The sequence below is a fragment of the Eupeodes corollae genome, chromosome 2 (genome assembly GCF_945859685.1).
Source record: "Eupeodes corollae chromosome 2, idEupCoro1.1, whole genome shotgun sequence".
In the NCBI taxonomy this organism is placed as follows: domain Eukaryota; kingdom Metazoa; phylum Arthropoda; class Insecta; order Diptera; family Syrphidae; genus Eupeodes; species Eupeodes corollae.
The window spans coordinates 40,140,520-40,164,341 of NC_079148.1; the positions used below are offsets into that span (position 1 = coordinate 40,140,520).

General features: G+C 29.4%; 1 protein-coding gene across 4 annotated transcripts in view; it reads left to right on the forward strand.

Moving 5' to 3' along the window:
- LOC129947241 (innexin shaking-B) overlaps positions 1-23,822 on the forward strand; it is a 385,068-nt gene that overhangs the window by 172,523 nt on the left and 188,723 nt on the right. For 3 of the 4 annotated variants that reach the window (XM_056057737.1, XM_056057738.1, XM_056057739.1), the window contains 2 exons: positions 14,480-14,650; positions 20,680-21,274. In XM_056057737.1, the coding sequence (XP_055913712.1) occupies positions 20,979-21,274 (296 nt within the window). In that variant the 5' untranslated portion in view covers positions 14,480-14,650; positions 20,680-20,978. The remainder of the gene's footprint in view (positions 1-14,479; positions 14,651-20,679; positions 21,275-23,822) is intronic. The other variant, XM_056057741.1, reaches the window with a different exon arrangement.

The following is a 23,822-nucleotide window of genomic DNA, read 5'->3' on the forward strand; positions in this document are numbered from 1 at the left end:
TTGGGATTTGACCATATGTATTTCCTCTACAACTTTATTACGAAGTGAGCAATATTCGCGACGTAACTCATACAACCTGTACTGTTTCCAGCTATTATAAGCATCATCCCGTTGATGAATTAAAGTTCGTATATTATGGGTGAACCAAGGTATATTGCATGGCTTTTTAAGGTACGTAAGTATCAAATAAGGTTTTAATATTGTCTGTTAAAAATTCCAATTGGTCATTTGAAGACGGCATATAAAAAAACGTTCCCAATTCTTAGCTCTTGTATCCTCTTCCAATTGTTGAACATCAATATTATGAAAATTCCTATAAGTTACTTTATTTGGACAATATATTGCACCTAAACGGTGATTTTTTAAGAACTTGAGACCTTTTTTTGAATAAAAAACGCATAAAATTTGCAAAATCTCATCGATTCTTTATTTGAAACGTTAGATTGGTCTATGACATTTACTTTTTGAAGATAATTTCATTTAAATGTTGACCGCGGCTGCGTCTTAGGTGGTCCATTCGGAAAGTCCAATTTTGGGTAACTTTTTCGAGCATTTCGGCCGGAATAGCCCGAATTTCTTCGGGAATGTTGTCTTCCAAAGCTGGAATAGTTGCTGGCTTATTTGTGTAGACTTTAGACTTGACGTAGCCTCCCAAAAAATAGTCTAAAGGCGTCAAATCGCATGATCTTGGTGGCCAACTTACCGGTCCATTCCTTGAGATGAATTGTTCTCCGAAGTTTTCCCTCAAAATGGCCATAGAATCGCGAGCTGTGTGGCATGTAGTGCCATCTTGTTGAAACCACATGTCAACCAAGTTCAGTTCTTCCATTTTTGGCAACAAAAAGTTTGTTAGGAACGATAGCGATCGCCATTCACCGTAACGTTGCGTCCAACAGCATCTTTGAAAAAATACGGTCCAATGATTCCACCAGCGTACAAACCACACCAAACAGTGCATTTTTCGGGATGCATGGGCAGTTCTTGAACGGCTTCTGGTTGCTCTTCACTCCAAATGCGGCAATTTTGCTTATTTACGTAGCCATTCAACCAGAAATGAGCCTTATCGCTCGATTTCGACATTTCGAACCGAACACTGATTTTGGTAATAAAATTCAATGATTTGCAAGCGTTGCTCGTCAGTAAGTCTATTCATGATGAAATGTCAAAGCATACTGAGCATCTTTCTCTTTGACACCATGTCAGAAATCCCGCGTGATTTGTCAAATATTAATGCATGAAAATCCTAACCTCAAAAAAATCACCCTTTATAAGCAAACTACCCTCATTACATACTATATTAACAAATAAATACTCAATACTATTAGAAGCTTCAGAACAAAATTTAAGTCTGTACTTTATTGTTCCTTTAAAATAAATTGCTACACCTCCCAAAATACGATATCTCTCCAAACTACAAACATCATCACTTACTCGTAACTCATCCTTCAACCAAGTTTCCGTAACAAAAAATGACATCAACATCAGAACCAACAAAAATATAGCGAAATTCAGCAATTTTCGGTAATAAGCTTTGGACATTGATGTGACAAACCCGGAGATCTGTTTACTTAGAACTCTAATCATCGAATATAATGTTGAGCTGTTTGTCATATTACTACAGCAAGAAGAAAATAGATATAAAAGAAAAACTACAAAAAAGAAAGAAAAATCAAACATTTTATGTTTTAACAAAATAACGTTTTTTTCCACAAGTTATTACTTTGTACGCCATTTTAGGATATAACCTCTATGAGATAGTTTGGAATAGAAATAATAATTTTTTTAATTTTTTAAATTTAACAATTGTTATTGTTAACAGAACAAAACACCTTGTTTTATTTATTTTATTGTTAGGACATGTAATAAACTCAAAAATCCTTATATAAATGAAAAAAAAAAACATAACAATAAGGACTACTTAATATTAGTTTTATTTTATTACCCTGATTTGTACCTTAGTTAATTTTATAACTGAGGTTATTTTGTAACCTTGTTTTTTGCACAACATAGAATTTTTAAGGCCCAGGTTATGTTCTAGCCAGGTTGACCCTGAATTTGTGATGACCAAAGTTATTTTGTGGCCCAAGTTAGTTTTTAATCCATAGCTATTGAATAACTCTGAATATTTTGTTTAAGAATGTAATTTTGTAAACTGTGTAATTTATTAACCCATGTTATATTTTAATCCATGATATTTGATATTCAAGGCTATTTTAAACCCTGTAAATTTGATGACTAAGATTGTTTTTTAGATTATTGTTTTTCTTTTAACCCTAACATTTGTATTATCCTGGTTATTTCATATTAGTTTATTTCTTAACCCAGATTATTTTATAAACCGGGTTAATTTGTAATCAGATTTGTTTTCAACCCAGTTTGTTTTAAAAACTATGTTATTATATGCGTTGGACTTTTTTGCCAGAGATCTTGAGTTCAATCCATGTTTTTTTTCCGGATACTGCCTTTTGTGAGGAATTGACAAATCCCGTAAGAGTAATTCTTGTTATGCAAAGTGCTTTCTCAAATAAGCTGTTCGAATTCGACTGAAAACACTCTACCCATACTCTAGGTGCCCTTCATACCTGAAAACATCACTCTCACACAAGAATTCTTGAGAGTTGTAAGTCACTAGGCCCTGTTTTTCAAAGGACTGTTGCGAAATCTTATTTATTTTTCATAATAAATGAGTTTGAAAATAAAACTATTTTCTAAAAAATTCTTTCCAGAACTTTTTTATTAGAAAATTTCACGTTTCCTTCGAACAGATCAAAAATCTGAACAAAGGAGTATAGTTTTTCAAAACTAAATTTAAGGCTACTCAAAAATAATTTGTATTATTTTTTGTTACTCCTGACCTATTTTTATTGATTCATTAGAAGCGAAATAAAATGTGAATTATTTCTATCATTTAATTTGATTGTACTCGACAGTCCTAAATTATTTTTTTTCAAAAACTGTTCACAAATTTAACAAAAAATATGTAAAATCACAATTTCAACTCAAAATCTTTTTTTTTTAAGTATTGAACAATCAACAAATAGAAGTAAGTTTTAATAAAAGAATTCACATTTGGAGGTAATTTATTATCCTCTCTTTCATTCCTTTCCACAGCTATAGTAAATTACTGATCACTCCTCCTTGAATTCAAAAGAGAATACCTGCTTACGCTAATGTTTCTCAGGATACCTTGAAATTGCTTGTCGACACCAATCGATATTCTTCCTTTATATAAACAACCATTTGTTTTAATTCAAAGAATTTCTTCCATTTTTCACACACTAATACTGGTCAGTAAGTAACCTATCCCAATAGCGATTCAAACGAATATAAATTGTTCAATCCTTTATCGAGGATAAGTGTGCAGCTTTGCTCAAAATCCTTTATTTTAAATCAATGTTCCACTACAACGGTATATGTACATAAGGAAACAGTTCTTTTTGTGATGCAATGAGCAAAGTCTTACGACCTATCTGACGTTCAAATACAAAAATTTGATTTTGAATACCCTTTTTCCAGAGTCCTTCAGATCCTATCAAAATGTCATTTCACCAGATTTGGTGGTAAGTGTTACATAAGACCTCTTTTATTTTTATAGTACAGAACTTGCGAGAAAGAAAAAAAATGAGACAAAATCGCTTTGGCATTTTTTCTTTGGTTAGGTTTTGGTTGATTTTTTGTTTCGTTTGGCTCATTCTTATATTGGATGAAGTTCTCCAAGGCCTTGTTTCAATTCTTTGTGAAAGCCTTTAAGTGAACATCTTCATTATGACACGGATAGCCATCTCTTGGTGATGGTGGCGTATGGCAGCATCACACATATAGATTTTCCCACATGATGTGTTAGCAACAATAAGGGGATGTATCCCTCACATCCCCTATATTTCGATTTTTTGGAAAAAGCTGCCTGATAGGGGATTTGAATGACAGTGTAGTGACGGCAGCGGTGGTGGCGTGTGGCGTTTATCACTTCACCACATAAAGTGGACAAAAACAAAGGAATAAAAAAACGAAAATCACAACAAAAAGCCTTCGAGCAGTGTTGGGCGTATTAATTGCGGTCAATCTTTTATTTTTTTGACGATACAAATCAGTGACATATTTTATTTTCAGGGGTGATGGGTGGGTTCTCTTGACTGTGATACGCGTTTACTGAACTGATATTGGTTTCTGGATTGGTTTTGGGGAAGACATGCCATGGAATTTTCCATCAAACTCGTCGATTGCGATTTTTGAGCGGGGAGACAACTGCTTTTTTCTTTTTGCCATTCTGTCGCACATTAATTTTCATGAACAATTTGTAGGAGGAGTAGGAGTACAGAGCTATAGACGTTTGTATGATAAAAAAGGGATTATGATGTTATAATGCCTTATTTCTATTGGTTTTTCGAAGAACAGAAATAGATTAGATAAATGTTGGAGATTTATTGATATTGTTTATTATTTCTTAAAGGAGGTATTGCGTGTAGAATATGATTTCGTCTGAAGAGCTAAAGAAAATAATCAGGGACGTAGCTTTGACGATGGGGGCCAACATCAATTGTTCTCTTTTTGAATACTGAATCTTGTAGTCTTATATAAAAAACACTTCTTTTTTGTCCCGAAAAAAGACAATGAAATTGTTCTTTGTGAGATAACTATTCTAGGTTTTGACAATATTCGGGATTGAAATTAAGGTTCTTAAAAACGCGAAACGGTATCAGTAAACATAAAAAAAGCAGATCATATGAAACATTATTTTTAGCTTAAAAACGAAAAAAGAATAATAAACTGATAGCTTTTAACCCACACCAACCTCCAAGGGGTTACTTTTTGGAATGCAATGGACTCTCTTGGATATCTTGATGATTAATATCGTCAAATTATCAAATAGTTAAAAAGGGGAGTGCTGACATGTGAACTAAGTGGCTTTGCTGTCTACAATTATTTACCTTCAGCTTCATTGTCAATTGAATTTTGAACTGGTACTGATCCAAGTTACGATGTCAAATTCTCTAACTTGCGACCTGTGAAGAACAAACGTAAGGCCCAAAACGATTGTCTAGAATTTAGATTTTAGTGGAACAAATTTATTCAACTATGAAGATTATGTAGAAAGTTCAATGGGCACATAACAAAACTTCGTTTATGATGAAATTTTTTGATTTGACAATAGCGGCTTTTTACATTATCAACTTTTAATGTTCAGACTCTATTTCAAAACACCAAATTGAAAATTTTTAGCATCGGCATGAAATTTGATCTATTATTGAAATAGTAGTTTAGGTTTTAAAACATTGTTAATCTAAGATTATGTCATTTTGGTTACCAAATATTATTTTAGTTTAGTATTTGGGAACATTGTTTCAAATTACTGCATTGTTCGGAACGCCCCTTTTCCAGACTTTAATAACTATAAGGTTATTTTAAAACAATACAAAAACAAAACTAAAGTCTGATGTGTATATAACAAAATACAATAATTATGAAGATGTGTGTTGTGTATAGGTACGTATGAGATGAAGAGCCAAGAGCGCGCAGCAGCATCATAAATCCAAGTGTATTATTACGAAAGGAATCAGTTTTCGGAGCACAACCGATTGAAGATACGACACGTCTGCCACACTAAAAGTTCATGACACAATTACCGTCGTATCACTTGTACCAGTTCCAACTTGCGAATCTCAATATTTTTTCAACCAACTCTTTGGTTTTTATTCTTATAAGAAGATACCAATAGGTAGATACTTTGTATATAGTATGAGTATGTATGTATGTTCAATATATCCTACACAAACACACTTATATCTATAGGTACCTATGTATATTTTATATATTTTTGTTCTGCTGTTGTTGTTGGATATTGCCTCAACCACATCTTCCCTAGTCTTTTCTCTTTTGATTCATTGATATAGGAAAAATAATTTTTCTTTAATGAAGGCACAGAGGCGTCAGCGAACCCAATTTTCCAGATTTTCTTATACAAAAGTCGAAGAAAGTCTATACCAAACTTTTGTCTATCTCTATAGACAAGACGTTTTATATCCAACTATAATATCGACAGAGGGCTTATAGTTTGTGATGATTTGGAAGGGTTATTGGTTGAAGTCTATTATAAGCTAGTTTGCTGTTCTATGTGAGTATTTGAAAGTGCCATAGTATGATGCTTCATTTATTTTTCCCTTAATTAGATAGACACACTAAATACACAATATTATTAAAAGTTTCATAGTCTTCTGTTCATCTTTTTTTGTTTTTGTCTTTTATAATTTTAATTGTTACAATTTAAACATTGTTATAAATAGAAGAGCAACGGGAGCAGCATTGTATGCACAACCCAACCATACAGTGGTGATGAGGCATATAATGATGATGGTGATGATAGCCCAAGGAAAGTCCATAGTGTAAATTATGCAAACTCAATTGAATGGAAAATTAATTAGTGCGAACAATAAAATGTATTCTATTAGAAAAGCACTCACGCAATACAATAGATTTTGGGGGAGAGAATATAAAGGATAGCAGCTTGTCATTGCACAACAACGTCCACTCCAATTTCACCCTTTTCTCTCGCTCTCAAAAAAAAAAAGACAATAAAATTCTATTAGGGTTGAACGTGCGAATAAATAAAATGAGCTTTATTCATTTATAGAATTAGAATAGGTATAGTCCTGCAGCCAGGATGTATTATATAAATAAAATATTCCCGCATTTAAAACGACTTTTGTGTGTTTTTCTTTTTAAGTTGGCAGGTATTTTTCTAAAAAATTTCACTTATTTTGTTATTGTTTCGCAGGTTTTTGACTTGGTTTAGATTTGTAGGTAGAAGATAAATAGCTTCATTGTTTTTGTTTTTGTAATGTAGGTCCATGTTTGTTTTCTTATTATGTACATTGCGCATTTATTATTTGAAAACAATAAAACAAAACAATCGTTTAATCTGTTAACAATAGAATAAAGGGTCCTTTGAGACTTGTAGCTTTGAGTTATGTGTTATGTAAAATTTGTTTGTATTTGGTTTTACCTACTTAAGTTTTGTGTTGCTCACAAGTGAAGTGGCATGACTAACCTTATTTTAGAATGTAGTGTCTTTACTTTGTCATCGTTTAAGCATATTTTAATTATACTTAAACTAGTCAAGAAATTATAAATACAAAAATTCTCTTACTTGGTTTACTAAGTTTAATAAGTTTATTTAATTACTAGTCATAGTCTATTTGTTTTGACCGAAAAATGTTCGTCGTTTTAAATCGAAAATTGCAAGTTGTTACAACCTCTTACAGTATCTCTAAGTGCTTCAAGTTTTTTTTAGCAAACAACTGATAAAATTGCTGTAATATATAAAAGGAGTGATAGACTTTCACCTTAATGAATAAAGTCAATTTGAACCACAAAAAAAAGGATATATAAATAAACACACACAATTTTAAAGCAAGGAGTTCTTTAAAATTGAAATAATACCATAGATCAACAATTCCAAAATAAAAATGTTTCAATTGAAGAAAGTGGTTGGGCTGCTAATCACACTGAAAACTTGCCTTCTTGTCTTTAAATTTTTCCGGTATTTTTTCTGCAATGAGAAATTCAAAAATTTCTAAACTTTTTTAATCAATAATATTTAATAAAATCAGTTCTTACGAAATGTCATATGTTTACATGTAAAATAAACCTCACCTGACGTCAATATTATATTTATTTCTGAAGCAACAATTTGAATCGAAAAAATGCTTTTTCATTTTGCCTTCAAAAAATGTCAAGTTTTATCAAGTGTGAAAATTTTAATTTTGCGAATTATAAAATTAGTCTTAAGGCCATAAAATTGTTGTTTGAAGATTAAGAGTATTCTTTTTGGCTTGTGACATATGGTAGGTATTGAATTCGTTAAGATGTAAGTATTCAATATTTTAATCAAACATGATATTACGAACGTAGATAGTAGAAAAGTCGAGAAAAGTGGGTCCCTTTATTGCGTCAGTGTGTCTGCCGTCGCCCCTACAGACCAAACCATTGGGTCTACTGAGTTCAAACTTCTTAATTAAGGCTTAAAGCACGTTTTTCGTCTTTTTTAATATTTTTCTTAAGCAAAAAATAACAGTAAAATCATATCTATTATTTGGTAAAAATCGAAAATTAAATTTTTTCTTTTTTGTGTAATCAAATGGCTCTTAAATTTTTGAAGACAAACTTATTTTATTTGTATTTGTAACTTAAAATATTAACAATATTTGTAAACAGAGTCTTTGGAAAGACGACAAATTCGTAGAATTTAGTCTTGCTCTTATTTTTGTACAGGGTCCGGCAAAAGATCTCCCATATTTTAAAAGACAATGACATATAATTTAACAATTTAAGATAGAAATGTTATTGAATTTTTTAAATTAAATACTATGCCATTTTACGTTAAATAAAATAATTACTTAGTTTTAAACATTTCAATTTTCTATATAAATAGCTTTAAAAATAAACGTCTAAAAATACGGGAGGTTTTTTTGCCGGACCCTGTATAATTATCGCAAACTAAAAGGGTTTTTAATGCCCCAGAAAAACCATGCGAGAATTCAAATGAACATAATCTACCAATTTAAAATTTTTGAAATTTCTTGACGTTTCAAACTGTCTATAATATAAATCGTTCGTGCATCCGTTTGTTAGGAATACCATTTTTGAAATCTATATCTAGAAAAACAACTGAAATTTCAACTTCAAATGGATCTCGCCTTACATTTTAAACTTCATACAGAATTGATAAGTATTATTTAATTAAATCAAAATTCATGTGGCACAAAAATTATATCACCTTAAGAAAAATCTTTCACGTCGAAGAGTGATGAATTTGACTTATGGCAAAGTTTCACGAAAATCTACTAATTCATTGATAGAAACAGTATGACCTAAAAAAGTCATTCATTTTTTTAAGACAACCAAAATGTCTTTATATGAATGTGTAGTGTAGATATATCAACTCAATCGCCATGCAATTTTCGTATGTGTTTGAAGTCGTGCTCAAGGATAAGAGTTCGAAAGTTATAATTTTTCCGATTTTGAGGTCCAATTGATAACCACATGAGTGATGCATCCAAAAATCTCTTGATTAAAAAAATGTATGTCCAAGACTTTTTACTAACAGCCTTCGGCTTGCCAGACGATTTTTAAGCTGCTTCAACTTAAGACCCTGATGACAACTTTATTTAATGTATAACTATAAGAATGGTACACAAAATTTCAGAAAACTTCCACTTATTGAAAAAAACGTATGTCCAAGACGTTTTGGTTTGCAGCCTTCTGTTTGCGAGACGTATTATTTTATCTCGCAGAAAGTATAGTTTTAAAATTGGTAAAATATATTTAAAAATTTAAAGCGCCAGTTTTTCCTATCAAAAGTTAAAAATCTACAAAAAATACTATAAACATAACTAATGTCGTAATTTTCACTAGAAAAAGCAGCTTTAACTTCAACAATTAACTGCTAACTCTTCAGGGTCCCCTTTCATGAAAATCTGCCTTATTTATAAAACACAAATATTCGCAAACCATAAAGACAAATAATGGGAAGCACTGTGTGTGGAACCGTTCATATTAGACACTTTAAATAATTAATTTTTGAAAATTAGGCATCTTTAAACTGATGGATCAATTATTAACTACCCATAGGAAGTTATTGTAATGGACCCTATATGTCAAAATGAAAATTTTGACATTTCTCAACGTTTCAAGGTCGAAATAAAAGGTTTTTAGAAAGATATCTGTACGTGCGTGTGTACGTACGTTCGCGACGTTTTTTTGTCGTCCATAGCTCAAGAACCAGAAGAGATATCGACTTCAAATAATTTTTTTATACAGATAAAAAGGCAGAAAGATGCAGAAAGGGCTCTCAAGAAAATTGCGTGGGTGGTTTTTTTTACCATTGCAGTTCGAAAGAAAGGTGAAAACTTTGGTGAACCATAAATATCTGATAAACCAAAAACGCTATAGACTTGAGTTAAATTGTATATAATATATTGTACCGTGATATCAAAGAAGTATATTTTTTGAAAAAAAATCCATTTAACGGTTTTTTTTTATAAAAAAAAAAAATTGTCACCTCCAAAATTTTATTACAAAAATATGATTTCATCTCCAAAATAATTTTGTGGAACGAAGAATAATGTTTTTGACATCTGTTAAAATTTTGAGAAAAACCGAATTGACAGTTTTTTTTACAAAAAATAAAAACCTAAAAAAAATGTATAAAAGTTGGTAAAAATTGAATTTCGACTCAAATATCTTTTTAAAACTTTGAAATATTGTCTTCAAACTTATTTTATTTCACAGAAAATATTGTTTGCGATATTCAGTCATTTTTATATAAAAATCCAACAGTCCGTTTTTTCATAAAAAATAAAATCTAGACAAACTTTTAAGCAAGACAAATCGACAGACGGGATGGAAAGTTATCAGTGTGGGTCGCATCCCAGCCTCTTTTTTAGATTTGTTTCCTTGCGCTGTAAACATTTACATATTTAGAAGGTAACAACTTTAGGTTGTCTTATTAGTTCTGAATTTTAAAGATTTTTTGTAATATAGCAGCATTTGCATTTTAAATATTGGCAATTCTTCAAGTGTTTTATTAAGTTTCACTAAATCAGATGTTACTTTTTAAAATAATAATACAAACAAAAAAAAAAACACATAAATATAAGGAGTAGTTTTTTTTTCAATTAAATTCGTTATGGTTTTTAATAATCCCTATTTTTACATATTTAAAGGTATTTCATAAAATGTTTGAAAAATATTCGTAAGTTGTTCGATTTGAATCACAGGAACCAAGTGTATTTTTTAGGTAAATTTTTGTATTGACCAATTCTAAAATTTGTTTGCCATAATGAGTTTCATCATTTAATCTGTCCTTTAGTCGCTTTAGAAATTTAATTCAAAATCCTTATCTCTTTCAATATTTATAATTGTTTCTGTGATACGAATAAATTCCATAAAATCAAATCAATTTAAATTAGATCGAATCAAATTGACGACGATAGACGTATCACCTTTACAAATAAATAATTAATTCAAATGAATCAAAGCCCCACTTCTAACTTGTTTGTATAATGGTTCGGTGGATATTCAAATAATATAGTTGAGTTAATATACTTTCTCTTCTTTATGGTATTATAGTACAACTATCGTTACCTACAAACATATAAAAGTACATACATCCATACATATGTAGATATATTTCTCTAATTCTAATAGCATCAATTTTATAAGTGCTACTGGCATTGACAGGCACTTTGATTGCACTAACCAACTTAATTTCAACTCTCGATCATTCTATTTTGTATTTATTATTGCGTGAAGGCTGAAGGTCCTTTGGATGATTCTGATGAGGTTGAATAAAATGCCTACTAACCAACTCTAGAGTATATAGTCATTCAAAGGAGAAACGTTAATGGTTCATCTTGTACTATTGTATGATTAGTACCTACCTACGAGTGTTAATGTGTTATTTTAAAATCGATTAGTAAAATGTATTATTCTATATTTTATTACAAGTATGTAGGTATAAGTTGTTGGTCAAAAAGGTTTTTAATTGTAATATAATATGATTTATCAATCTTGAGCATTTTTTCAGATATAAAGTTTAATTTAATTTAATGTATAAATAATATCTAATAATATTAAACTATATATGATTTTTTTAAGAAACTAGTCTTTGGTGTATAAAATACATAGAAGGTATTTGAGGCATTGACAGCAGAAGTGCCGTGCAACCATTGAGCGATAAAAAAATTTGGAATGTTGATATAAAAAGTTTAACATAACTTCTGCATTGGAGAAAAAATGATGTTTGACCATTCTGGATTAAATACTTAATTATTAAACTGTTGACTAGACCAAAATTAATACTAAAAAAGAGGCTAGGATGCGACCCACACTGATAACTTTCCATCCCGTCTGTCGATTTGTCTTGCTTAAAACACTTTTTATAAAAAAACGGACTGTTGGATTTTTATATAAAACTTACTGAATACCGAAAACAATATTTTCTGTGAAATAAAATAAGTTTAAAGCCAATATTTTTAATTTTTGAAAAGTATTCGAGTCGAAATTAAAATTTTACCAAGTAATGTTTTTTTTAGAGTGTTATTTTTTTGTAAAAAAAACTGTCAATTCGATTTATTTCAAAATTTTATCGAATGTTGAAAACAATATTTCCTATAAGATAAAATTAGTTTGAAGCCAATGTTTCCAAAGTTTTAAAAGATATTGGAGTCGAAAATCAATTTTTACCAACTTTTATACATTTTTTTTTTAGGTTTTTAGTTTTTGTAAAAATACTGTCAATTCGATTTCTCTTAAGATAAATAAGTTTGAAGCCTAAATTTTAAGTTTTTAAAAGGTATTTGAATCGATATTCAATTTTTAAGATCTTTATGTTGTTTTTTTTTAGATTTTTAATTTTTATAAACAAAACTGTCAATTCGATTTTTCTCAAAATTTTATCAGATGTCAAAAACATTATTTTTCGTTGAACGAAATTGTTTTGGGGATGAAATCATATTTTGGTCGTAAAATTTTCGAGGTGAGAAATATTTTTTTCAGTTTTGTGATTTATATTTTTTCAAAAAATATATTTTTTTGATATCACGTTACAATATATTGTATAAAATTAATTCAAGTCTCAAGCGTTTTTGGTTCGTAAGATATTTAGGGTTAACCAAAATGTTCACCTTTTATTTAAACTGCTATCGTAATAAAACCACCTACGAAATTTTCTTGAGAGCCCTTTCTGCATCTTTCTTCCTTATTATCTGTATAACAAAATTTATTTGAAATCGATATCTCTTCTGGTTCTTGAGCTATGGACGACGAAAAAAACGTCGTGAACGTACGGACGTACGAATGAACGCACGCACAGACATCTTTCTAAAAATCTTTTATTTGAACTCTAGGGACCTTGAAGAGTCGAAAAATGACAAAATTTGCAATGTGACAAATCGGACCCATTACAATAACTTCCTATGGAAGTTAAAAATTAAGTGGCGCATCAGTCCTTACAGAACAAGGGCCTAATGACTTTCAACTCTCAAAAATTCATATGTGTGAGTGATGTAAGGAAATAAGTCCCTACAGTTTTAATGCCGAATGCGAACTGCTGATTTGAGTAAGCACTTTTCATGACAGAAATTACTTATTGAGTATTTGTCAATTCTTCCCAAGAGGCAGTACCCGTGAAAAAACTTTTAGGTGGCACAGGCACGAATTGACAAAAGTACTACATGAAACTAAAATTATGTCTTCCCAATTTTTCAATTGGCGTTGCAGTCCGTTAAGGTATTTTGATTTTCTTTGACATTTTTACTCAAAATTCCGATGTAAGACTGTCAACTTTTTTAAAACTTCAATAGTTGCATTTCTTTGAATGAATCCTATACTTGTATAAGATCTCTTTTCGAGGAGGTACTTTCACAAGTGTTTGTTCTTGTGGACTTCCTGAGCTTCTTGTTTTAAAAAAAAATTCAGAACTTACTTTAAGCAGTTTTCAGGACGTTTTAAACGTTTTTTTTACGTCTGGTAAGAAAATTGAAGTTTTTAAAACAAAGCAATATATGAATCATCTGATCCACGTCTTGAATCTTTCATTTTGTTTGTCCCTGTAATACAAAGATCAACATTCAAAAAGAAATTTATTTTGTTTCCTGATTATTATGAAACACTCTTCCGATATCAGGTGGTTATTGCAAATATTATTAAGCTATTGTATATTGAATTGACTTCCTTTAAATTTCAACCAATCTGGGATTGTAGTCCCTATGGCATCTAACATATTGAACTACACTTTTTCGGGAAGCCCTCCAAATGGGTGTGGTTTATTTAAAATTTGGAATACAAATGTATACTTTTTCGACTTAAAACGTTCTTAATTTTACTTATAGCATTTGTTTTTGATAGCAGGCACAGGGCGAAATGCTGGGCTGGTTAATATCACATTAGAACTACCACTATCTTCATCTTACTTAGACAATAAGATTTGGAGTATTATCCCCTTTCTACCAAAATTGATAATCTTAACTTCAGTGACAATTTAAATTAAAAAATTGATCTTATTTCAAGCCACAATCACCAATTGTGAACAAAGGTGTACAAGTGAAAATTTGTAGAAAAAACGTTTGTCATTCGAAATGAACACATTTTTAAATTAAAATTTTGAAATTAAATTTTTTACCATTATTTACATAAAAAACCACTTTTATCTATCTATTATTTATATGGCAATTAACATATCAATACGATTTACAAATACAAATAGCATGTACACTTTTTTCAAGTGCTATTCATAATTAGGTAGATTCGAACTTATATTTATGTTAAGTAAATAAATTCTACGTAATCCTCTGTTTTAAATAAAAATTAATTAATTTAAACGATCTAAGCTTCAATTGCTTAACATTATTTAATGGATATTTTTTTTGTTACTCATACTTCATTTAATCTAATTTGTTTGTCTGTATTTTCTTTTTTGCAGAGTTATTAAAAAAAACGGACCTGTGCTGCTGCAACACCAAAAGCCATGGATTGGACTCGGTGGCAGTTCACATTCGTTTGGAGCACATTTACAACAGGGAGTTTAATGTGGCTGCCAATATGAGAAGCAGGACCGTCTGATATAAAACACATTCAAACATCAATCAATATCGTAAATATACCAATTTCTCCATTAATATATCCATTTAAATAAAATTTAAAATTCAATTTTCAATAATAATTCTATGAACACAATATGCGTACTTCAAATTAAAAAAAAGTGAAAATAGATTAAAATTTGCAAGTGAAATTGAGCAAATTGTGGAGTTCAAAAACTAAAAAAAAATAAATTCAAAACCATGAAATATAATAATATTCTAATACTTTTTATTGGTCAATCATAATCAGTAAAATTAAATTTTCATACATACGTAACGCATATGTCTTTTTATAGCCATAATATATTCTAGTATTAAATTATTATCTATATTTTTTTTTACAAAATACTTACTCGTTTAATTAATTGTTTCGTATGTTGTACATATTACATAAGCGCTGATCATATTAATATTTTAATTGTTGAATTAAGTGTACTTAAATGTTTGTCCACTTCAAATCTTTTTCCATTTCAACCTCAGCAATAAACATTCAAATAAAAAAAAAAACAACAAAACACTTAAAGTATTTTGAATGCATTCGTTTTTGGGGTTTGTAAGTGATAGGGGACTGAGAAAGGTGACACAAAGTGGTAATTTACCAATTTATAATACAAATTTCATACAATTAAATTCATTTTAAAATTAGGTGGAAATTCCAAAACTTGGATAGTTTTTATTTCCACCATTTTCTTTTATTTCGAAAATATCGTTACATATTTTTTTTTGTTAAAATAATGCGACAATTTTTTTAAATTCAAAAATGTTTAATTTTGCATTAAAACTAATTTTTCTTGTTAATATTTTTTTCTAACGTAAATATTTCTAAGTTTGCACTTGTGTTCTTATAACATTGGCAGACAAGGTTTGCTGCAAGCAGTCAAATCGCATTTTTCCAATGGGTTTTGATGGCCTTTTGTATAATCTTACCTCATAATGACTTAATCAGATGTTACTTTTTAAAATTAAAAAACAACGCATAAATATAAGGCTTTTGAAAATTCGTAATGTTTTTCATTATCTATAATCCCTATTTTCAATACTCAGTTTACATATTTAGGTATAGTATTTTATAAAGTTTTCGAAAAATGTTCGTATTCGATTTTATCTGTCATCACAGAAATCTTAAAGAAACGTTAAACAATTTATTCTTAAACGGTTTTTAACAGAAAAAGGCAAAAGGCTTTGAAACTAATTTTTGTTTTCGTATATCAAGTTTATGATGTGTATTAAATTTTTAGCAAATAGTTAAAATAGAAGTTTGCAATTGAAATAGGGTCTAAAAATAAACTCCAAAACTTTTTTTTTCAAAACTATGAAAGCATTGATTTCAACGTTGGTTCAAAACTTCATATATGTAGGGTAAAATGAAGTTTGTATGGTTCTAAAATAATTTTTAATGTTTGTTAAAATTATTTTAGCTTCTTGTTTTTGCAAAGTTATAGCACAATTTATTGTTAGGAGATATGTTGAGTTTTAACTTAGTCTTGAAAATTCTCGGTTTTGGTTTTCTTTTTTCAAGGGAAATGGTTCAAAAAAACCCAAGTTCGGATCCAGACTTTTTATCAGGGAGGGGTCACACACTTAACATATAGACGAGTTCTTAATCATCGCTTAAAAATGTTTCTTTATGGCTGACCAAATTTAAATAACATAATGTGAATCTTAACCTTACATTTACACATTTCAAGGGCTAAAGTGACAACTTGAGTTATAAAATTATGTCAGAATATACTGTTGTCCAGCTGGTCTCACTTTTTAATTTAGACTACTCAGTAAACATGAAAGCATTCCGAGATTCGAACAGTTTTCTAAATATGCCATATTTAAGAACTAAAACACAATAGTTTAGGGGGTTTTTGGTGCATTTAACGCTGAAATGTAAGAAATTGTTTTGAAACGTAGTATTTTTCAAAAATAATTTTTTGTTTCCATTTCTAGTAATGCAAAGAACGCTAAAAAAATCAAAAACACAGAAAATGAGAGGGAGGGAGATATGAAGCATTTCCTGGCTTTTTTGATGTAGTTTTTTTTTTTTTAAATTCATTTTTCGTAAGTCTATTATTACTGTGATAGTTATCAGTCTGCTAACTCGTAGAAAACATTTTGATCTTCAAGGGGCCAAAAAAACTATAAAAATTGTAAATAGAATATTTTTTGTTTTTGAATGAAATAAAAATAAGGTAAACAAATAAGTTGGGAAGAAACTTTTGTGTGGCTCTCGTAAATAACACGTTTCAGAATCACTTTTTACTTCAAATATCAAAAGTTTGGGAGCCCTTATATCAATAGATATGAAAAGCTAATTATGTTTTTTAATTAGGCATTAGTTTAAAAAAAGTGCCACTTTAGCTGTTTTTAGGACATTTATATTATTAAATTTGGTGTTTAATCTTAGTTCTATTAAATTTTTAAGAACTTAAAGGTTTTTGAATTCAACAGAAACTCAATGTTGAAAATTAACAAAATGCAGGACTGGTTCTTTAGAATTTGCTAAGGTCTTCCAAAAAGTTTGTTTAAATAAATATGTATTAAATTTTAAGATTTGCAAAAAAAGTTTTCTCAAAAATTATTTCTCAAAAAAATAGAGACTTTTTTAAAATGCCTTTACATATAATATTTTAAAATTTTAAATTTTTGTCTTTAAATTATTTTTTGTTTGTGGTTGTTTAATGTTTATAATTATATATTTCACATGGTGACTCTTTTCTGCAGTATCGGGTTTTATACAAATTTATAAAAAGTGTCGAAGGACACACTTTTTTGATTTAGCCATGTTTAAATGAAAGCTAGAGTTCGAAATATTTACGAACTACGAATTTTTTAGATGTTGAATGCAAATTTCAGGAATTAAACGGCAACTTAATATCAATTTCACGATCTCTTTTTTAAAATTTCTAAATTCTAAATTGCGTTTTTGACATCAATCCACTTTTTGAAAATGTCTATAAACTACTAACAAATCTTTAGATGAAATCTTTGATTATACACCTTAACTGTATAAGCTTTTAGCTCATCTTGATAGCTTGATCGTCCATTGGTCAAATGTTGATAAATTTGTGCTGCGTTATTGCAAAAAGGCTGAATTTCCGATTCATATTATGTTATCGGTACAGTCCTAAGTTAAAAGTAGTACTTTAAGAAAACAAATTTAAAGGAAGTAAAATAGAAATTTTGTTTTCATATATAAAAATAAATAATTAAAAATATATCAGGAGTCATATCCATTAGTGCAATACGATAGATTTTAACTAAAGAGAGTTTCTATGACCCTACAACTGCCCTGGATCCGCCGTTGAAAAAACCTGATGTGATTGAAAAGTAGGCAAGATACAAATTCAAGACAACTTTGTCTTAAAAAAATATATGAAAACCTAATATTAAAAAAGTGTTTGATTGTCGAACAGTATAATTAATGTAAATTGTATTATTACAACTTTGAGGATTTATTAAAGGAAGATAAAGAGCTTAAGCCAAAAGTAAGGACTTATTTTCAGTTTAAAAAAAATGGTATATTATAAATATTTTTAACTTTTTAAAGTGTTACTATCATAAAATTACCATGTTTTCAATAGTTTTAGGAGAATCTGTGTTTATACTTTAAGAAAAGTTTACAATAAGTGGTAAGTTCTACCATCACTCAATTGAGAAAAAAAATATTTAAAAAAATTAAAAAACTACTGCCTACAAATTTAAAAACAAAATTTTAAAAGTCAATATTTTAGAAATTCTTTTGTTTTTTTCAATACCCTAACAGACAATTTTTTGACCAAGTTCTTAAATAAACAAAAAAATCGATCAAATATTTTTCACATCTTATCATATCAGTAAAACTCAATTTAAAATCAAGTGTGAGTTCTGAGGATTTTTGCGTTGCAGCGGACATTTAATTAAATAATTAGTTTTGGTATTCTCACTTTTTTCGAAAAAAAATTGTGTTTTCGTGTTTTAATGGAATTCAAAAAAAAAAACATCTTTGCTTGAATAAAATCAAGAGAAGTTGGTTTCGATTTTAGTTTGTTCACTGTTTCTTGAAAACTCAAACTAATTATTTAGAGATTTACGTCCAGCAATCTCTAGAATATCATATGACATTTAAGTCGAATGATAGACTTTTACCTGGTCTGAATGTTTGAGATTGAATGATATTTCTCGACATAGTTCTTATGTCTATTTGTGCAGAAATTCATGGTCATTGTAAACGCTCATATATTATGTTCTTCTACCCTTTAATGTAAACAATTTGGAAAACTTAAATAAAGCGCACGATATGCATATGGAACACATTACGAAACTGTCTCCGTCGACAACATTTTGCAATATTATGCATCAGAATGAGTCTTTAGATTATGCCTTTGGAAGAATGTCTTTAAAATCGAAGTTCTATCCAAGACAGATATTTAAATCAGAGTGGTAACACATGATAACTTGATGAAGAATTAAGTTAGATCTCAATCTAATTCATCAATTAGCCGACTTTTAGAGACTAGAACTTCGTCAAAAAATTGGCCGACATTCCAAAACAGGTACAAAATAAAAAAAAAGTGTTAAGCTCAGCGTACATTTTTCAGTAGCATTATATAATGTACACATTCATGCTTTAACCTCTATGAGGTCACTTCAGGATGGATTGTGTTTTTTATTTTAGGGGATAGTAATGAACCCCATAATTATAAAAGCTCCCGGAAACGACCAAATTTGGATTATTGAAAAAGTAAAAAAAATTTGAATTAATTTAAATTATTACGATGGATGTTGTTACACTATTCTCTCTTTTTATGCTTAGTTTTTTTCTTATAACAGATTTTTTGATCTTAAAAATAACGAAACATGCCTCAAAAATGGATCTTCAATTTTGTGTGTTTTGATTTTACAACTTTTTCTGAAGATTCAATATCTTAGAAATAAATTTATCTTACTGTTACAATTTTAATGGCTATTATTACTTTTATTCAATAGTTTATTTATACAATTAATTTAAACTGAAATCAAAATTTTGAGTTGTTAAAGTAGTCTAAGAAATTATAAATGCTCTTGTTTAAATGCCAAGAACTTGCATAAGAAGGATTTATAATCAAATGTTTGGTTTTTATTTTGTTACCCTCAATTTTGAAATCTTTTAAAATATTTAGACTATACAGACGGCCATCTGGCGCGTTTGAGTTTACTAAAAACATATGTTCTAAAAAAAATAATATTTACTAGGCTCATATTCAAATTTTAACGCACAACAGATTTGAATTCAATCCATTCAAATGGTATTTTTAGTCCGATCAAACAAAATCTACAAAATGTTAATCGAACTGAAACTAAAATCTTTAGAGCAACAAACTATGACCAAACAAAAAAAAAAAACAAATAGATGTTTTCTTAATCTTACTGAAAGTTTAAGTAGGTAAAATTGTATCTTAAAATATCAAAAATTCATAAAAAGGTAAAATAAAATTAATAAATTGACTGCCCCAAAAATACTCATTGATCAAAAACAATCAGAAAAGCATTCACACCAAACTTTTCTATAAACATTTTCGTCTACACCAAAAATTTCGTGTTCGTCTAGATCATTGCACTGTCTCAGTCGAATTCTCTATCTATAGTTTTCATATTGCATGGTTTGTTTAATAAACCATTGTTGGATGTCAAATAATAATCAACATATATCCAGAGTCATTATTTTACGTAGGTTCAAACTTTCTATAGTCTCTTCCTTTCTTTATAGTCTACTGTCAACTCTTTTCTTCAAATTTCAAATTTCACTCTATAACTTATTCTATATACGTCATAACTTCTTTTATGTCCTTTGTCATAGTAATTGTTTATGTGAGTGAGCTTGTGTGTGTGTGTAGTTTATTACTACACAACAACAATAACCAAAATAATCTTTTAGTGCATATTTCATTATGTTTCTTGCCTCTGTTTTTCAAACATAAATAATTCATACTGCGTATATATGTATATAAATTTGTTTGGTCGAACCATCCTACCAAAAGCCATATACCCACGCATATGAAACGGAAACATAATGTCTCGTTTTTACACTTTTTAGTGTCAACCAAATAATTTATGAACTTTGAACGTAAAACAAAAAACACTAACTGGAAGTTTTCATGGCGCAGTGCTGGCTTCAAAAAGGATTTTAAAATTATGTTAAATTTTTATATTTTGGAAAATATCTCCACATAAATCTACACTACGCACATAAACAACAACCAACAGGAAGATACTCGAACTTTTACCAAAAAGTTAAAATAAACAAAAACAAAAATCAATAAAACAACCAGAGAAGAATAATTTTCTTTTATAAATGGTTTATCCTTGTGAGCCGGAAATCATAAATCAAAATCAATGTTTAAGGAAACACCAACTAGTCGTGGTAGTTTCAGGTCTCTCAGAAGTGCCCCATTGCTTAGCACTGTTATAGAGAGTACCTTATCGTTGACACGCATCCATCCGATAACAGCTTTGGAATTGCCGGGTGTTGAATTCAATGTTGAAACTGGACCCCTTATTCGACAGCCAACTTTGAGAACAATTTCGGGATCCGTTCACGGACAACCGCCACCACAGCTCACAGGACCAACTACTGGTCGTTCGTCTCTACGTGTTCGATCGGAATACAAACGTAGTATTCAGCAAAAAAGGTAGGTACTCAAATATTTATAAATTTCCTAAAAAATTATCAGTTTTATAGATTTTTAGTGCTGGAAAGATGATTGCATTGTATCTAAACCCAAAGTAAGAGTTGAAGACTTAATTAGTTTATTTAAAAGCGTTAAGTGTCTTTTTATTAAGTTCATGAGATTACAGATTTCTTGGTCATGATTTAGTCCTTGCTAATCCTTTTTACACAATCGCAAGTGAAAAATTAATTCTTTTAAGATACATTTCTCTTCTAATTTCAATTCTACTCTCAATTACTCTTCAAACACATTTTATCAGAATGCATTAATTTCAATGCCTTTTTACTTTGTAAAATACTGCAAATTGAAAAGAAAACGAAAAAGAACTAAATTGTAATTAAATACTTTCAACGAGCTTAATTAATTCGAGTTGTGGTAGGAACATTGTGAGTGAAGAGAAAGAGTGAAAGAAAAATCATTTTCTAAAAAGATTTTTAGAAGAAAACTTTAGCCTTTAATGTTATTGTTGTTTTTTGTTTTTGGAATCATTATAGCGCTTGGCTCTACTAATATTGCTATAATAGTAGGTAACACGAATATAAACAAAATAAAATAAAAAAATTAAAAAAACATTGTTTTGAAAATACTTATACCACACAACACACATTAAAGAGCTTCGGCTTTTGAAGGATTTTCTGCACGAAAGAATTTCTGAGAACTTTGGAAACTCCATTAGTGAATATAATTCATCCTTCGTATGTGTGTGGTATAGAATAGAAACATATATTGATGGTTAATGGGTGCATTGGATGGTGGATAAGTATACTGTGTATTAAATTATCTCTTATCAAAATGAAGGATTTTTATGGGGAATTATCAATACTAATTCAACCAGAAAGTTATGATGTTCTAGATTGAAGCTACTTGGAAAACAAAATTAATAAAATGAGATGGTTTTTAAAATCCTTTAAGATATGCTGAAATATATCGACAGTGATTAAATTGACAGTCGGTTCTATTAGAAAGTAGGTAATTTTATAATTTTTGAAGAGTCGGACCATTCTTAGTGCTTAAAGTAATTATGTAAATAAACTCAACGACTTTTTTCACTGTCGAACAAACTTAGGTATCTTATATACCTTACAATATTCTTACAAACAAGTTTGTTGTCCTTTATTGTTATCTCACTTAGTTTTTAAAATTTGTTATTAATTTTGTGGTGACTAAAAAATCTTCATTTAAATTTTTGGTGGAAATTCAGAATTCGCACTAAAATTTTAGCCGTATTGAGGAAATGGTTAAATTTAGTTTCTAATTTTAAAATAAACGTCTTAAAAATAATTTGTATATTATTCCAAAAACTTGATTTGATACAATCTTGTTTAGAAGTCGAATTCGTTAATAACCAAAATATTAATTTCAGAGTTCTTTTAATGTTATTGTAGCACAAATGATTATTATCAGCTTATCATTTCTTTGAAAAAGTAAAAAATATACTGAAAATATCTTAACTGAATATTGACAAAGCGAGTAAAGATTTAGAAAAGGATAATGAATTATATTGATTACAAAAAGAATTCATGAATTTACATAGTCCTTAAAATAATATAATGTGTTTTGCGAATTTCAAAAAAAAAAAATGGGTGGCGCAACAGTCCGTTTGTGAACTAGGGCCTAGTGACTTATAGCTCTCAACCATTCCTGTGTGCGAGGAATGTTGTCAGGAATTTCAAAAAGCTGACGTTATAATTGGTTTGATTAAATTTTGTCTATATTGTTAGTTCTGTTTTTGAAAATTGTAACATTTTTCGCTGGTAAAGTGTCGAAAAAAAATGCTAAATTAGACATTTTGTAAATTAATACCAAATGTGTGTATTATTACTAAATTATGCACTGAAATATTCAACAGCTTTTAAAAAACTCGGTAAATTTTGTTCAAGGTTTCAATTTGATTTGATTAAAAAATAGAGGCTGGTGAAGACAAACACTGATAACTTCCCATCCCGTCTGTCGATTCGTTTAAAAAGTTTGTAGGTTTTTGTGTTTTGTTGAATATCAAAACCAATATTTTCTTTGAGATAAAAATAGTTTGAAGCCAAAATTTGACTGAATGCTGAAACAATATTTTTTATAAGATAAAATTAATTTGAAGCCAATATCTCAAATTCCTAAAAAGATATTTTAGTCGAAAATTAATTTCTCCCAAATTTTATTGTTTTTTTGTATGACATGACAACACTAACGGACTAATTCCAGCGGATATTTTTGAGATAGACAACGACTGAATAAGACCTCAGTAAAGATTTTAATTTTTGATTAGGAGGTTGGTATAGTTACGAAAGACTTCAATACCACTATTTTTCAGAAACAACATCTCATCAACCTCCGTGTCACTCTTATTTGGGTTTCAGGCATTGATGGAAATTAACGTGCTAATAAGTTGCCCCCGGCAACGATAGCTCACTTGTAGAAAGGGAAAATATTCCTCTTGGAGCTTTAAAGGGCAAAATGTTCTCAATATTTCCGAAAATCTGGACTCTGGCCTATAGGAGAGGTTACAGCAAGGTTG